This window comes from Sus scrofa, chromosome 11 (assembly GCF_054392235.1).
Source record: "Sus scrofa isolate SSC_HxYL_T2T_F1_AM1 chromosome 11, Sscrofa_HxYL_maternal_Yorkshire_Landrace_v2.0, whole genome shotgun sequence".
Lineage (NCBI taxonomy): Eukaryota > Metazoa > Chordata > Mammalia > Artiodactyla > Suidae > Sus > Sus scrofa.
The window spans coordinates 4,378,466-4,396,279 of NC_139393.1; the positions used below are offsets into that span (position 1 = coordinate 4,378,466).

Consider the following 17,814-nt stretch of genomic DNA (forward strand, 5'->3'; position numbering starts at 1 on the left):
CATTGCTGTGAGTCTCAGGCTCTCTCCAGAAGCAGACCCTGCTGTGTGTTGGCCTCCTTCAGCCTCAGAAGCTGTGGGTGTCCCTTCCCCTCGCTGCCAGCTCCTGCTTCTGCATCAGGCGCCGAGCCTCGCCCCCCTCTGTTGCCCTCTGGCCGATGATCAAGGCTGTCCTGTCTACTGGCTGTGGCAGCCACGGTGTCTGCCTGCCGTCCCACCATCACATGGTGGCTCCTGTTGGCCAGAGCTTTGATGAGTCTCCCCATCTCCGATGCCGTCTGTGGCGTCCCCTCATCTCCCAAATGACGTCTGCACTCTCAGTCCGATGCTCCCCCTTCCTGTCCAGGCCCACCTCCCACGCACGCCCTAAACCCACGCACATCTTTTTCGGGTGGCAGAGCCTCATGTGGCGCTCACTGCGGTCTTTGTTCCTGCTCTTCTTCCGGCTGGAGGGCTTCTCGTCACCGCCCTCAGGGAGCCTCTCTCCTGTGGAGCTTGTGTCACCCTCTTGGCCTTCGCATGTCCTCTCTGCTCCTCCTGGGCTGCCCCAACGCCATTGAGGACAAGCACGGCCCCTCTTGTTCCCCGAGAGGTCCTGTCACATCTCGCACTGGACGGAACCTTCGTGAATTCGTGCCTGTGGACCCACCACCCTTTAAAGCCACCTTAAACGTGGCCTCTCACAGCCCTGCCATTCACAGAGCAGAGGAAGGAACTTGTCCACGAGGAGACAGACTTCACACGTACAGACAAAGAGGTGGAGTTAAAACCCAGCCCAGGCAAATATGGGCATATGCTGTTTCCTGTCTGTTTTGTTTTGTTTTGTTTTGCTTTGCTTTGCTTTTTAACGGCGTACCTGCGGCCTATGGAGGTTCCCAGGTGAAGGGATAAATTTGAGCTGTGGCCACCGGCCTACACCACAGCCACAGCAGCACAGGATCCGAACCACATCTGCGACCTACACCACAGCTCACAGCAAGCCCGGATCCTTAACCCACAGAGCAAGGCCACGGATTGAACCCACAACCTCATGGATACTAGTCAGGTTCTTAACCCACAGGGCCACAGTGGGAACTCTGCATCCTACTTTTTTGAAAGGAATATATATATTAGGAGTTCCCACTGTGGCACAGTGCGTTAAGGATCTAGCATTGCCACCCCTGTGGCATAGGTCACAGCTGGGGCTTGGATTTGATTTCCTGGCCTGGGAACTTGCATATGTCACAGGGTGGTCAAAAAAAAAACTACCTGTGCTGTCGAGTCCTCCTAGTTGCCTTCCCAGTCTCATTTCCCTTGAGACAGAAATACTCTCCTTACGTGCGTTTGCTGTGTTTGTGCGTGTGTGTTCTGTAATGTCTAAACCTGTAGAAACTATCAGCAGTACGCAGTGCTGAATGTGGCAGGGTTTTGAAACTTTATATAGATTGCATCATGTGTATCCTTCCCCCCAAAACTGAGTTGATTGGTTTGTTTGGGGTTTTTTTAAACTGTTTTTTGAAGTTTATCCCCAGTGCTCTAAGTGTACCTTACTCCTCTTAAGGCCCTTTTCTGTGAGATCAATACACCAAAATGTATGTATTCCCCTATTGATAAATATTTAAGTTTTCCATGGAGGGAGAAGGTTAGTCAGGAAGAATGCTGCAGGGAACATTAGTGGGTATATCTGCCCGTGGCCACGTGTGTTCCCCAGAGCCCATGCCCGGGGTTGGAATGCGTGTTGGAGGTCTCTCAACTGGCGCCTTTTCTTTAAACTGTTTATGGTGTCCTTGGGCGCAAAAGTGCTCCATTTTAATGCACTCACGTCTCTTCCTTCTTGGTTTCTGCTGTTCCGTGTCCTTCTCTAAAAGCTGGGCAGGGTTGTAGAGCCATCCTCCCCCCGTTTTCTTCCCCTGGTGTGAAGGTTTCACCTTTCGCCTTGAGGTCTTTGATCACCTGGAGGAGATGCGTGTCTGCGGTGGAAAGCCGGCGTCACTGGATTTTTTGCCCCTAGACAAGCCTCCTTCCTGCACTGATGCACAGAGCTCCTGACCGCCAGGTCCCAGTGTTGTCGCATGCGGGGTTCTCCATGTCCAGACGTGGGCCGTGGCAGTGCCAAGGGGCCGGGTCTGGGCAGCAGGACGCAGGATCCTCTGCTGGCCAGGCTTAGAGACCCGTGAGCCCCTGCCTGCAGCGAAGTGGCTTGAATGTAGAGAGTGTCTGAGATGGTCCCTGTCCCTGCGGGGGAGGCTTTGTCCCCCAGGAGAGTCCTGGAGTCCTAAGACCTTCTCTGTGGTTAAGGCGAAGCGTCTAGAAGCTGGGACTCTCTAGAGACATGGTGGACCATCCACTGGGGGCCTCCTCTTCTCATTCAGGTGACTTCCTTTTTATAACAATGACAGTTTCCTAACCTGTTGGTGTCACCAGGAGACTAAGGCCTGGAGAGGGTGCTGTGAAGACTGAGGCGTTGTTTTTGTTTCCTAGCAACCTTAATCAGGCCTGACCTGCAGGGGGCTGGGGAGGGCCTGCACCCACTCAGACCCTCAGCCTGTTCCGATTCTGCACCGTCGGTTGACAGACACGCCCCGTGGGGTCTGTAAATGGCCCCCCAATACAGCAAGCGGTGCCTCCTGAGTAGTGCTGCACACCTGCTGGCGGGGTCACCAAAACGCATCGTGCTCCCACGTGTTAAAAGCATCCTTTCAAAATGTTAGTTTCAGCAGAATAGAAAAAGACAAGGGTCAGAACTCTTGCCACAGGGGTCATGTGCATACGGAAAAGTCACAGTAGGATTTCGGGGCTGCAAGTGGAAGCTAAGTTACATGACGTTAAAGCCTTGCGAGGTATTAAAACAAAAGGTATTAAAACGCTAGGTAGTGACGTAGCGGAAGTGCTAGTACATGATGAGTAGACAGTGAAGTCACTGTTAAGAATGTGGGTCTCAGGAGCTCCCGTCATGGCGCAGCGGAAGCGAATCCGACGAGGGACCGTGAGGTTTCGGGTTCGATCGGTGGGTTAAGGGTCTGGCTTTGCCGTGAGCTGTGGTCTAGATGGCAGACGCGGCTGGGATCCCACATGGCTGTGGCTGTGGCTGTGGCTGTGGTGTAGGCCGATAACAGCAGCTCTGATTAGACCCCTAGCCTGGGAACCTCCATATGCTGCGGGTGCAAAAAAAACAAAACAAAACAAAAAAAACTGTGTGCGTCTCAGACCCTTAGGACAGGCCCCGGTCCTAGTCTGATGTCTGGGTTCCCGTCCTAACTCAGCCCCTTCCCAGGTGAGCTGAACTGGCCCTTTAGCCCCGAGCTTTCCTTGCCTCACCTGTAAAATGGGAACGCTCAGTATCTCTCTTGCAGTGGTTTTTGTGCGACTTAGAAATAATGCACATAAGAGTTCCCAGAAAGAAGTCCAACAGGAGAGGGCAGAGGCTGAAACCAAGACCCACCTCTTACGAGCGTCTTCAGCCGCTGGTGTTTACTGAAGCTCGGAAGTGCTAGGCGAGGGGTGGGTGGTTTCAGGCTGTGATGCTTGATGCTTGTGGCTGTCACTTGGGAAGCCCGGCGGGGAGTTGACGCAGGATGTGCCACGGGACCCTTCTCCCCATCCTAGGGCGGGATCCCTGGAGCTGAGCAGGTAACTGCAGGACACGCCCTGTGTTCTGGGTGTGGAGACGCCTGGTGACAAAGCTTTGGGGGCTGTGTATGCTTCATCTTTCTGTCTTTGCTGAGGGACCGGGTCAGCGCAGAACAAGCTCCAGAACCACTCAGAGGTTGGTGGGGAGGCAGATGGCTTGTTGCCATGACGTTTCTGGTTTCATGAAGGAAAGCAAGCAACCTTAAAAGTAGGACACGTTCTTCTAATTTCTCAAGCCGCTGCTTGGATGGATCATTTGCAGTGCTCACTGGGCTGTCGTAAACTCTATATGAAGTCCAGTCTTTTCTCCCCAAGAATCTTTTTGTCAATTAACTGAAAGCAGTCTGAACTTTGGTTGGAGGAGCCATAAAAAAAAGTAATAGCAAGAGTGAGAAAGAGAGAGAGCGCGCGCGCTACGCAGAAGGAGTCCCTGGGGACCGTGAGCCACTGCTCAATTTCAGTGGCAGTTGTCAAGAGTGAGAGAAAACAGTGGAGAAAATGTCTCATCAAGGGGTCCCTGACGGTTCTGCTCCAGGAAGGCAGCAGAGGGATGGCGCGTGGCCAGCTGGCCGGGCCCGACGCCCGGTGCCCCGCGCCAGGCCCTGAGCTCACCGCCTGCTTCGAAGTCATTTTACAGTCAGCGCTGTTTCCAGATCAGCACAGGGCCCCGGTGCAGACGCCTGGGGGCTGGGGGAGGCAGCTAGACTTCAAGGAAGGGAGAAATGTGTGCCTATTTTGGAAGGTTCGGCTCAGGGCTCCTTGGGGTTTGGTGACCAGGGCTGGCTGCCAGCACAGCTCTTGTCTGCGGGGCACCCAGCCCCATGCGGCAGGCGCTTCTGCCGTCCTGCTCCTACAGCGGGAGAGATGGAGACACGTGGAGGGCGGTGGCCCTGTGTAAGTGTCCCATGAAGGCATCAAGGCATGGTTTCACCCCAAGTCCCTCTGCATCCAGAGTGCCTGCTCTTCCGTCACTGCTGCCCTGCTGAGAAACCCCCCAGCCCAACAAGAGCTTGTGGTCCCAGGCCACTGTCTGGGCGTGAGACCCCTGCTCCCCACAAATGCTGTCTGTGACTTGGGGAGGGGACCACAGTGGGCCTGACTCCCAGGAGCTGTCTCTGCCCTGAGGCTCCTTCCTCTGACTCTTCTGTATCCATTCTGGGGTATAGATTGAGGAGCGCCCGAGAAACCAGGGGGCAGGAAGCTGAGCAAATCTTGGTCCAGGTCTCGTGTGAAGCTGTGATCTGTGAAAATTGTGGTGTAGTTGAAGCCTGATGACTCAGGGCCATTCGTGAGGCCCCCGACACCTGCTCCTATCCTAGTAAGCTCCCGCTTCAGCTCCCGTGCACATCCTGTGCCCGTGATTGCTCGTCAGGGGTGTCAGTTATTTTTGGTCCCAGATGTGTATTTGTGACTGTTAAATCCACTTTCGTTAATTAACTCCTTTCTCCACGAAATGCCTCGGACAGTCAAAGAGAGACACACACACCCTCCCCCAGGAGGCCTGGGGACCTAGCCTGCGGCATCTCCAAAATATGTATTTGAAGACTCTGGTTTTACCCAAAAAAAAAGAAGTGAGTCAAATTTATTGGAAAATTTGTCCTTAGTTTTAATAGGAAATGACCTTTTTTAAATCTTTGGGTGAAACGAAAGATCCAGAAGGATGTGTTCTGTTTATCAGGTGGGTTTTTTTTGTGTGTTGTTGTTGTTGTTTGGCCCTAATTTAGAACAGACACCTCTAGGTTCTCTTGGCATTTTTGCAGATATTCTAAATGCCCGAAGGAGTGGGGGCCGAGGCCTCTTCACTGAGATAAAGGATCTCACATTTAGGGTATAGGTGGGCGTGCCCAGAACCTGTTAATTACGTAGTAGTTCGTTCAGGTCGAGTCAAAAAGCTGGCGAGGTGGTCCTCCAGGGTCACTGCTGTCAGGCCACCCGAGGACTCTGCTCCTTTATCAGCAGCAAAAACCATGATTCGGTGTCTTCGGTTTGTGGTCCCTGCCACCTACGCATCTCAGAGGAGACCTGAGGCCAGCGTGGTTTCCGGGAACTTCCGGCTCTGAATCCCTCTTCACTCTGTGCTAAAGAGAAGCAAATGGCCTGAGGTGTGTCCACACACACACACACGAGACGTGTACAAGCTTTATCCCTAACAGTTGGCCCAAGCTGGAAATAACCCAAACATGCACCCACAGGAGACTAGACACACAAACTGCGACAAAGTCACACGGTAGATGCTGTTGGAAACATTTAGGAAGAGTTGCAGGTACTTGCAGCAACACGGATGACTCTCGGGGCATTAGCTGGGGTGAAAGGAACCAGGCGCAGAAAAACGAATGGTCTTTCCATCTATGCGACATTCTGGAATCAGCAAAACTTAGCTGCGGTGGCCACAGGCAGGGTGGGGAGGCCAGTGAGAGGTGGAGATTGACAGCAAAGGCACCACCTCTCGCTGGGCCGATGTTAACATCCTGTAGCTTATTTAGAGCAGGAGTTAAACAGGTGTAGACAGTTGTCTAAACTCTGTGGGGAGGGGTTGGGCCAGAGCCAGGCAGAGGCGGCAGCAATCGCAAGGTGGAGTTTCTTAGTCTGTCCACTGTCAACTCTGCTTATGGGTCTGCTTTGGTTTTGTTGTGGTTGTTGCTGTTGGGGCTGGAGTATTTTTTTCCTCCCACCTGTGCTTTTTTGTGTTTTTCTTGTCTTTCTTCTTAGGGCCATACCTGCAGCATGTGGAAGTTCCCAGACTAGGGATCGCATCGGAGCTATAGCCGCCAGCCTACACTACAGCCCTGCCAGATCTGAGCCGAGTCTGCAAGCTACACCGCAGCTCACAGCAACGCCGGATCCTTAACCCACTGATCGAGGCCAGGGATCGAACCTGCATCCTCATGGATGCTAGTCAGGGTTCATAACTTGCTGAGCCACAACGTGAACTCCCTGTGTTTATCTTTATAACTTTACACATCCTCCAAATTTTCTTTCCCTTGCTCTTGTTTTAGGGGACCAGTGTTTCAGGTGCGACATCTGTGCCTTGAGCCCTGCACTTTCTCTAAGCTCAGAGACATTCTCCTCTGCCTGGGAGAACCCAGCCTCGTGCTTAGGGAGGGAGTGGGTTTGGCTCTTGAGGGCCCTGCTCTCCGGCCCAGGTACCCGGGAGGTTGCAGGTTCTCTTGTGTGCAATGGACACTATGAAGGATTAAATGGGGCCCCTGCTGTCGTGGGGGAGCTGCTCCCCTTGCTTGTCTTCTCCGTCCCCATCCCTGTGTCTCAGATTCGCCCCCACCCCTACCCCGCAACCTGCCACCTGACCTTCCCCAGCTCAGTCCTTTCTAGACCCTTCCCTCATCTGTCACTGTCCGTGGGTGGCTGGTCCTGGGCACCGTGGACATTATGTGTGTGTGTGATGAGGAGCCCCCAGAAGCTACTGGGAGCGCTAATCCCAGTTCATGTGTTTCACAGTGTCCCTGCCTCCTACTCCCATGCTGTGCAGCATCAGGCCAGCCCTGACCCTCTCTGGGCTCCCACCAGCTGTGTCTTCATTGTGAAGTAACTGCACTCACCCAGCCTCACTTCCCTCTAATTTCCTGCAGTGGGTTCCTATACATTTGGCACCTAAGTGGTTAATAGTCCTAGCCTGCTAAAGACCTCTTAACTGGGGGGGGGGGGGCTGTGAACACTTCAAAAGGATGCTTTAAAAACCTCCCTCAATAGTACTTGGAGGGGGAGGGGGAGTCATTAAGTGCCATTTGTCACCTAGCCCAGCTCCATAAACATTTTCTTTGTTATGCTAAGAGAACAGGAACAATCTAACTACATTTAAATGCCAAAAGCCGCGGCCTTTAGGATTTCAGTACCTCGGTCCACCTGTGAAAATCGGACCAACCGCAGAAGCCTTCCTGGAGACATGCCTTTAAAATTAGTTCTGTCCACTCTGTCTTCGCGGCTCCAAGGTTTAAAAACCAAGGACAAAACCACAGCTTCTCCAGTCTCCTTGTTACTTGGGGCCGCTGGGGAGGGGGCTTCCTCTTTTCAACAGGCCCGTTCAAAGGTCATTTTCTCGATTTTCCTGAGCAAGAAGCAGTCTTACTGAGTTTCACCGTCTGCTTTAAATAGTACAGGATCGTTGTGAAATGTGGTTTTTAACTGACTGCATTCTTTGATAAATATACAGAGCACGTGGTCTCAGCTGTGACCCCCACGCGTAGCTAAGCAAGCCCCCCAGGTACCGCCCTAACCGGGGCTGCTGGTCCGCCGGGGATGGGCTGGACGTGAACACCTGGACCCCTTCGAAGGAGCCAGATAATCCTTCCTGGGGGTTGCTGGGCCCCGTGGGGGAGGGGGGTTGCGAGTCGCATTTTTCTTCTGTGTGAGGTGTTTGTGTTCTGAAGGAGAACCAGGGACTAGAGATGGCCAAAGCGGGGCTGGGGGATAAAACTGCAGACGGCGCAGCCTGCTCTCTGAGGGGCCTGACGTAGGCGCCCACAGCGGGTGCCGGGGTCATCGTCTCCACTGAGTCCACGGATCCAAGCCTGGACCACTGCACCGTGTCCGAGGCCCCGGAAGGTGTGTGTTTTTTAAGGGGAGGAAGTCCCCAAACAGAACGTATAACACCTCTCCATGTGTACTGCTGCACACTGATGTATGCCGATAACACACACACACACACACACTGCTTAACACTTTGAGCTTTGGGGGGGCACTGTTGGGATTTAAGTCCTCGGGTTTCATTCTGAGACTCGGGCCAATCCTGCTCCCACCCCTGTGGCCAGGGCGGGACCCCTTCAGATGCTGGCTCTGCCCCGTGCTTTTCCTCTGCGCTATCTCATCCCATCTCCCCACGTCCGGGGCTCCCGTCCCCTGCGCTCTTGGACGGTCCCGAGCTCTGTGAACCGTCCTGCTCTTGCGTCTTTACCTGTGTTCTCAGCGTGGCTTCTGAGAGGGGGACTGATGCGGCAGAGCGCACGCACGTTTTGCTAAGGCTGTGAATGGCCTGACCGTCCTCTCAGCCCTGGCGACCTGTGCTCCACGTGTGAGGTAGGAGGCAGCAGCGGCTTGAAGATCCCCGAAGGCCAGTAACCCCTTCACCCTCCTCCTCTCTGCCCTGCACCCAGGGGCTGGTTGCCTCAGTGAGCGCCAGGGAGGACCCGGAGCTGAAGCGACGTGGACAGGCGACCAGTGGAGGGAAGTTGACTGCGCTGGAGTCTGGGGGCGCCAGCATTTCTCGGGGGGAGGGATGGAGGGCAGCCTTCTGACCCACGCAGAGCTTGGAGCCCTTTGTAAAAGCGGGACATGGCTGGTGGAAGTACAAGAATTGCGACGGGAGCAGAGGGGGATCTGGGTGAGGTGTCACCCGCCGATCCCCTTACATCCTTCCAGGTGTATCTTTTTTTTTTATTATTCAATGAATTTATCACATTTATAGTTGTACAATGCTCATCACACGCCACCCAGGTGTATCTTTTAACTTGCACTGGATGTAACACGTTCCAGGGCTCTTGTGTGATGGGGGCGCTTCTCTTTTTTTGGAGGGAGAGCGTATTGACACACGTGTCGCTTCTCTGTCTCTTGCAGGCGGCTATGGTCCTGAGCTCTGCACACTTCTGGCTGGGGTTGTTTCTGGTTCCTACCGCGTGTCTGATGGAAGACGTAGCGTGGAGAGCGTAAGTGAGAGAAGCGGTACCCCACGTCTCCCCGCGTCCTCCCGCTGTCCCCTGCCATGGTCCCCTGCCACCTGCCAACAGCGATACAAAGGATGCTGGGTCGGGTTGGGTTTTTTTCTCTTTTCTTTTAACCTGTGCTTCACCTGGATGCGAGAAGACAGAAAGGAGTCAGCCTGTGTGAAGTCAGGAAGAATGTCGTGTGTTTAGGAGGATACGGGCGAGTTTCTAAGTACAGATCCATTCCATCGTGTTTAAGAAACAGCTCGAAATTCATTTTTCCTGTATCTAAAAACGAGTGCTGAGTGATCACAAGTGTAGCCTGGCTTTAAACCCCCTGCTTATGGGTGTGTGTGTGTGTGTGTGTGTGTGTGTAAGTCATTTCAAATCACCAAATACTGGGACTGAAGTTTTCTTCGTTTTTCCAAATAATTCACAGTAGGAATCCTTCTGCTATCATTCTTCTCATTATAAGAAGTTTACAAGTCTGTGAGAAGATTAATCACAAAGACAGCATTATAGGAGTTCCCGTCGTGGCGCAGTGGTTAACAAATCCAACTAGGAACCATGAGGTTGCGGGTTCGGTCCCTGGCCTTGCTCAGTGGGTTAAGGACCTGGCGTTGCCGAGAGCTGTGGTGTAGGTTGCACACGTGGCTCAGATCCTGAGTTGCTGTGGCTCTGGGCGTAGGCTGGAGGCTACGGCTCCGATTAGACCCCTAGCCTGGGAACCTCCATATGCCGTGAGAGTGGCCCTAGAAAAGGCAAAAAAGAAGACAAAAAAAAAAAAAGAAGAAAAAAAGATGGCATTATAGCAAAGATTCACTAGGAAATAATTGTGCTCCATTTTGATGTTTCCAAATATGTTGTTTCCTAAATATCTTATATACAACGTAAAAAAAATAAATAAATAAAGCTAAGTTCTAGGACCATGTAAATTTCACATCATCCAGGAGGAGAAGGTGGACCATTCCCCGTGTGGAGATGCTGACCTCCGTGCAGGGTAGATCTCACGCCCCTACAGCGGCCAGCTTCCTTGAAAACCGAGACCCCTGGATTGGCTTGACTTTGGGCAACGTGCAGTTACTCGGGGGCCCTGAGATAGAGAATGGAGACTTTAATCCCAGCCTTCCAAGAAAAGACATCGGATTTCACTCTCTCTCCCCCTTCCTCCCACACTGTGAGAGCTGTTCTTGCCCAGCGGTTAAGGATGTCTTTGGAAAGAGTTCATTTTGGCATTATCTTGTCGGCCGCGGATGCCTAATGCAGAAAGGGGGAGAGAGAGAACTTTAGAGCACATATGTGGGGTGGGTTTTTTTCTCTTCAGTAAGCTTTGCAACTCTTAAATTCAAAAGCTACACTTTCTTAAATGCCTTGATGTACCATGACTTCCATTTTATCTGCTAACACTGTATTCTATAAATAGCAGAAGCAGACTCCTGAGCCATGAAATGATTACCCCCTGATAACAGGGTATAATTTTATACCGAGGAAGGACGTTTTCTTAGTCCAACAAATGAACTGAAAGGAAAATGTTAGTTCTTTGATCTGCTCTCCTAGCACAGCCCAGTTGTGGCACAATGTATTACCTTGTCCAATTGCTTCAGTTTGGCGAGATAATCAAGTTAGTTTTAGGTAAACAGCACAGTTCTGATTATATCAGATCGCTTTTCAGTGTACACTGGTCGAGACTAGTAATTAGATTATAAATTAATCTCGCCCTATTTTAATTCCACTCTCTTAAATTAAGGTCGCAGAAAAAACTGTTTTTGTTGAGCCTGTGTATCTCCACGGGAAGGGTTAGCAGAAGTATCTTTCTGCCCTTTCTGAGAGTCTTTGCCCATGTCACTGTCTCTGCCTCCTTGTCTGTTTTCTGGCTCTTTCCCAGTACATTCCAAGTAGAAGCTCCCAGTCACCAAAAAGCAAATTATCTAGTGCCTCAAACAGGGCTTGGTGGGGGGGTTTCCTGGACTGTAAAATTAGCGCTATTTACATGTTAACAAGGATAAATCAAATGGCACTGCTTCCCGCTCCACCATATGGAAAGTGTAAAAGTCACTTCCTTTCCAAGAAGCCGGCCAGCCAGGTAGGAGCAGGGGCCTGCAAGGGCCCCGAGCACCTCTCTTCTTAGGAGTGAGAAAGCCCCCACCCCCCACCCCAATTCCAGAGGCACTTCCCGAAATGCATTTTGGCCTCATTTTCCTTGGGCGACCAGGAAGGAGGCCATCGCCAGCCTCTCACCTGGAGTGTCTGCCCAAAGCAAAGCTCCATTTGTAATATACAGCCTGTGTCTAAACTGTAGTCACTCCTCTCCTCGGAAAAAAAGAGTTGGGCGAGCGTATTCGGACATTTTCCCCCTGATCGTGGGGCCCATGTCGCATCTCCTGCTCTGCTCCCAGCTCGAAGAATTTGTGGTTGAGTCAGGTAAATTCAGAGGCATCTCCCAAGAAGAGAGTGCGCATCCTGAATTGCTCATCCCTGATGAGGCCGCAGGACCAAACTGTCCTTTCTCCTTCCGCCCTGGCGCCGTGTGAAACACGTCCCGTGTTCCCGAGCTGCACGGTGAACCCAAGTGTCCGTCCCCATGGGCCAGAAAACGGTCCGCCGTTTCTTGCACATCCTGGAGCGTTTCTTAGACGTGATGTGCGGGCAGCACCTCGGTCTTTGGAGAAGAGTTTAGTGATGGGGAGTCAGGAGGCCGCTGGAGAACGTGGCTGTGACAGGGCCGCTGGAGGCGGCATCTGGAACCTTCCGGGAATTGGCCAGGGTTCTTCCAACCTGCCTTGGGCCAGTCTTAATGATTCGGGCTTTTGTTTTGCATTTTGATGGCTAACTCCATCTTGAAAGAGCTTTTAAATTTGAGCACAGGCAGGCCTTGGATATTTCTATACATGTATATTTCGCGTATATTTCTGTACGGAGTAAGAAGGTGGGTTATTGCCTCTGCCTGCCTTTTCCGGCTTTTCTTTGCCCAATCTCTCTCCCGTTTCAGGACCTACACTGTTAAGGAAAAAAAGAAAGAAGGAAAGAAGGAAGGAAGGAAGGAAGGAAGGAAAGAAAACCTAGCTTGAGGCAATTCAGTCATTTTTTCCATGAAGTCTCGTCTTTCGGAAGGAAGATCCGTTATTACACTGTCTTAAGTCAGATTCGGGCACCAAGAATTACCTCCTCTGTTATTCCATTAACCGGAATTTTCATGAGGGGCCCAACTAACACATCTTTTATTAAAATCATCGACTGATTATATGTGATACCTGGCTAACGAATATTTTTATTAGAAGCATGAAGGTGAAATTGCCCAGAACTCTTTTAATATCCTTTAGCTTCCACACTTCCAAAATGTTTACCTAGGACAGCCTGTGCTTAGGTGAGCTGCCGTGTCCTTCTTCTCATCGAGGAGAGATTCATTTATTGTAAAAAGAATGTGAAGCTCAAGGTCACGGAACGCAGGACCCCGTCTCCTTTTACCTAAGGTATCTCCTGTGCGTTACCAGTCAGCACACAGTACGTTCAGCAGTTCCAAAATGACCTCATTTCCTGAGCATGATCCCAGGCAGGCAGTTAAGTGGAAATAAAAGGTAACAAGAAATTCCTGTGTACAACTGGGCCTTGGTTTTTTTTAAACTTTCTAACCAGACTAATTTCTTTTGAAACACGTTGTAATTTACCTTTTCATCCAGCTTTCGAATTTCGCCTCGCCTTCTGACTTCCTCTCCTTCCATCAGAAAAGCAACAAAGACACCAAGAAGAAACTTTCAGAAGCAAGAAGATGAAAAGTTCAAGATCCTAAGCCAAGTACTTATTTCAAAAATCCGTCATAACCTGGAGCGACTCTCGTCCTCCCTGAAGGCTCCCAGTGGCTCCCACACCCTCTTACAGAGGCTAAGCACCCCCACCTCCGCTCCCCCCGTGATCACCGGGCCTCTTGATGTCGGGTTAGGTGAGCAGCCCCGGAGCCCCGAGGACCAGCCGTCCACAGATCGTGAGTCCATCCGAGCTGTGACTCAGAACGAGCCCATGGTGACATCCCCCTTTACAGCCCGTGTCTGAGGCTTGGAGACTGGCTTTCAAAGCCTGTAAGTGTTAGGTTTTAGTCAATTCACACGTAGACTTTGACAGGGAAGTTCCTAGCAGCACTTGCCTAAGTAAGGCCTTATCATAAGGGTCCAGGTTCCTGAGAAAACGGGTTTGAATTGCTGGCGTCACCTCTGCTCCCTTGCCCCGTGCAGAAGGACTGGCTATGTCCTCTCGTGGCGGGTGGGCTCCTGGGCCGGCTCACGGGAACTGCTGGTGGGACTCCTGGAACTCTGCCGAGTAACTCTGGGGCGCGGATGCCCTTTCGGCCACCGAGAACAGGAGCAGCGCCGCGGGGCATCGAGACGGGCACCTTGGAAGGAGTGAAAACGGGCGGCTTCGGCACAGAGGGTCAGATGCCGCTTCCTCTTGGTCTGACAGTGCGCTGCTCCCGGGGCCCGGCCTTCCTCTCCCAAGCCTACTTCTTGGCATCACCCATCTCCCCCAACCCAGAGGATGACACCGGGGGCTGGCCAGGGATTGAGGGGTGGGGTGGGGCCGATGATGGCGTGTGGATGGTCCTCAAACAGTAAGCCACCAGCCAGACACGCTCCCCTGGACCCGAGCGGACGGGGGCTGGCCCCTCACCCAGGCGGCTTTTGTCGATACAGCCCCGGAAGCCCATGAGCTCAAAGGTGGAGTCTGGGTCCAGCCTGTTCATGAACACGGACCAGTATCGCTTGTCACGTTCTGTTTGACACTCTCTGCGCCAGCCAAAAGTTAAACGTTTTCTCGTATCATGTTTAAATTAAAATCCCGCCGTCTCCGCTTTGAACAGCAGTGTCCTATCAGGACCGGGTCTCAGGAACCGCCTGAGTTCTGTGGTTCCCTCTGGGGAGGGAGGGGCGGTGCGGGGCCCCAGTGCTGCTTCTCCATCAGGAACTCGAAGCCTCAGTGGACGACTTAACAGACCTTCTTTCCCAGAAGATGGAAGGTGGGAGGGAGGACGTGATTCCACTGGAACAGCTCGTGTCTCCAGAATGTTCTACCCCACGGTTCCATGTCCTTGCAGACACGCTGGTCTCTTCTTCTGCCTCTGAGTCTGGGGACTTGACAGGATGCCCGCGTGGGCTTGCACGCACGGGAGTGAAAGCTTGCAGAGCAGCGCCCCGTGCTGTACACTTAGGGCCCTTTCTCTTGTGACAGTTTTTCTTTCCCCTTTTCTAGCCCGTGTCTCCTTAAATGCTCTTTCTTCCCCAGTTCGTTTCCACCCAGCTGCTCTCTGTTGAACCTGCGTTTTAGGGAAGTCTTTGGTATCGACAGCTACTGACTGGAGCACTGTAAGGTCCTCCTTAGTTTAATCAAGAAAGGATGCAGGCACCTCTGGCTTTTTCTTGTTGTTTGTTTGTCTTTTTAGGGCCATACCGTGGCACATGGAGGTTCCCAGGCTAGGGATTGAATCGGAGCTGCAGCTGCCGGCCTCCACCACAGCCACACCGAGCCTCATCTGCGACCTACACCACAGCTCAAGGCAACACCGGATCCTTAACCCACTGGGTGAGGCCAGGGAGCAAACCCAGATTCTCACGGATACCAGTCGGACTTTTAGCCCTCTGAGCCACAGTGGGAACTCCTGCAGGCACCTCTTAATGGTGTTCCAGAAGAGGGCCGGGCCTGAGGTTTACAGGCTGGAAAGGCCAGCCTGGTCTGTTACTCTGCCAGGTGTTGGATGCTGCGTATGGGCTCTGATGGTGAGTCTGCAAGATGAGAAAGGCAATCTGCGCCCGGGGGTTTGTGTTGATCCGAATTTTGGGTCAAGGGCTTCGCACAGAAGGGTGAACTCCGGCGTTGTAGTCCATCCCAGTCATGCTGCAGCAGGACTGGTTTCACCCCAGAAGGAGAGAGAAGGCTGTCCCCCAGCCCAGGCTCCCTGATCCCCATCAGGTGTGGCGGGAGGGACCCACACATGTCCACGGGGTGAGGGTTGCAGTATCTTCTGAGTTGAGGTCCTGCAGGAAGAGCCTTAGAGGTAGGCCCGTGACTCTCCAGGAACCCGGGGCTTCTGTCTGCACGTGGGGGCCTCAGACGGCTCTGTGGCGACAAGAGGCTGCTGACCCTCATGGCCCGAGTCTGTTCTGCAGAACCTGGGGTGCTTCCAGGTTGCAGAGGTGGGGCCCTCACCAGGCCCAGGAATGGTGAATGTTCCACCGTGTCCCCAAGCCTGGGCCAGAGGGCACCAGATGTGGTCCAAGAGGGGACCAGCCGATCATCACAGCTGCATCAAGTTCATGGGTCATGTGCTTTCTGTCTTTGTCTTGTGACACAGGGTGAAGCACACCTGCAAAAAAACGCTGCTGGAGGAGGTGCAGGAGCTGGAAACCAAGTCTCGTGTGATGGGAAGAGCGATGCTTCGGGACAGCAATGGAAAGAGGTGAGGCTGCCTGACTCCCCCCACCCACCTCCCATCCCCGCCCCCCTTCCCCAGTTCCCGTTCCTCCTCTGAGTTTTCAGTGTGAGCACGGGATGAATGAGATGTATGTATTGTGCTCTCAAGGGCAAGGTGAATTCTGATGTTCTGGGCCCCTGGGCCTGCCCTCAGGGGAAACTGGGGTTTTTATGGGGTCCACACAAGGGTAGAACAACCTACATGCAGAAAATCGAAAAAATAGCATTGTGATCTTACGGTGGCGGCGAAGTTCTGTTTCTGCAGTATTAGCAGAGCGTGGAAGAGCCAGGCCTTTTGCTCTCAGGCCCAATTATACTAAAGGGTGAGTGTCTACCATGGAGGTTTGCAGGCTGAAGCATGCATGTCATTCGTGTAGAATTTGTTGCCGTTCGCTTCAAGTACAGGCGGGGCTGGTGTTGTTTTTAATGAGTTATTATTTGCTCCTGGTGTTGAGAGACCATCACACACGTACTGGCTGGTCCAGGGAGACAGGGCTGCGCCCCCATCACTGCACCCCCATTTCTCGTGGAGCCTTAGCCTCCTTCTCCTCCCACCGAACTGCTGGGTTGTGAGTAGTTATGTTTCACTGCCTGAGTTAAAATGTTATCAGGTTGCATGGGGTTAAATTTTACCAAAGAAAATTGACCTGGGCCGGAGGAGAATGTGCAGTGTGATAAGAAGCTGCCTTAGAGGCACAGACGTCTGGAAAGTTACGACTCCTCGAAACGCTTCGAAGGAACCCGTACACCTGCTTGGGAAACAGAAATCTGGAGGTCGAACCCTTCTAGGGACCCTGTTCTCTCTGGATTCTGTTTTGTTCTCCTTCTGTTTATGTGTATGATCTTTGAAAGCCGTGAAAACAAAGCATATTGTTTGTTTTGTTTGGGGGAAAGAGAAGCCAGCATGTTGAGAAGCATAGGAGTATCCTCTCAGATAACTGCAGGTAGTTTAGGAAGGGGGTGGGTATAGGGTGGATGAGTACAGAGTTGAAGCTGTGGTTTTTGTGTGTATTTATGACTTATTTTTAGTGAGGCCATTAGCATTTAGTGTGTAACAGCTATGCAGTCATTGTAAGAAGTTATCAATCAACAAGACAAAAATCATTGTCTTAGGAAGCTTATTTTTCTGAAGTTTTTATTAAAGTATCACTGATTTACAGTGTTATGTCAATTTCTGCTGTACAGCAAAGTGACCCAGTTATAAACACACACACACGCACATTCTTTTTGTCACGTTATCTTCCCTCACGTTCTGTCACAAGAGACTGGATATAGTTCTGTGTGCTGTACAGCAGGACCTCATTGCTTATCCATTCCAAATGTAGTAGTTTGCATCTGCTAACCCCAAACTCCCCGTCCATCCCACTCCCTCCCCCTCTCCCTCGGCAACCACAGGTCTGCCCATGTCTGTGAGGCTGTTTCTATTCTGTAGACAGGTTCATTTGTGCCGTATTTTAGATTCCACATATAAGTGACATCTTGTGGTATTTGTCTTTCTCTTTCTGACTTCACTTAGTATGAGAATCTCTAGTTGCGTCCATGTTGCTGCCAGTTGCATTATTTTGTTCTTTTTATGGCTGAGTAGTATTCCATTGTGTATATACACCACATCAGCTTAATCCATTCATCTGTCAGTGGACATTTAGGTTGTTTCCCTGTCTTGGGTATTGCGAGTAGTGCTGAGATAACACAGGGGTGCATGTGTCTTTTTGAATTATAGTTTTGTCCAGATATATGCCCAGGAGTGGGACTACTGGATCAGATGGCAATTGTATATTTAGTTTTCTGAGGAACCTCCATACAGTTTTCCATGTGGTTGCACCAGTTTGCATTCCCACCAACAGTGCAGGAGGGTTTCTTTTCGCCACACCCCCTCCAGCACGCGTTATTTGTAGACTTTTGGAGGACGGCCATGCTAACCAATGTGAGGGGGTACCTCATAGTGGTGTTGATTTGCATCTCTCTAATAATGAGTGATGTTGAGCCTTTTTCATGTGCCTGATGGCCATTCATATGTCGTCTTTGGAGAGCTGTCTATTTGGGTCTTCTGCCCATCTTTCAAGTGGGTCATGTGGTTTTTTTTGCTGTTGAGGTGTAT

The 17,814-nt window shown here is 51.8% G+C and overlaps 1 protein-coding gene across 17 annotated transcripts in view; it reads left to right on the top strand.

Annotated features, from left to right (window-relative positions):
• Positions 1-17,814, top strand: part of LOC100523747 (phospholipid-transporting ATPase IB) — a 516,337-nt gene that overhangs the window by 456,466 nt on the left and 42,057 nt on the right. For all 17 annotated transcript variants that reach the window (XR_014818973.1, XR_014818972.1, XM_021065485.2 and 14 more), the window contains 2 exons: positions 9,175-9,263; positions 15,598-15,702. Coding sequence is in view for 15 of the 17 variants with exons in the window: in XM_021065485.2 (XP_020921144.1) it covers positions 9,175-9,263; positions 15,598-15,702 (194 nt within the window). In the remaining 2 variants the exon portion in view is untranslated. The remainder of the gene's footprint in view (positions 1-9,174; positions 9,264-15,597; positions 15,703-17,814) is intronic.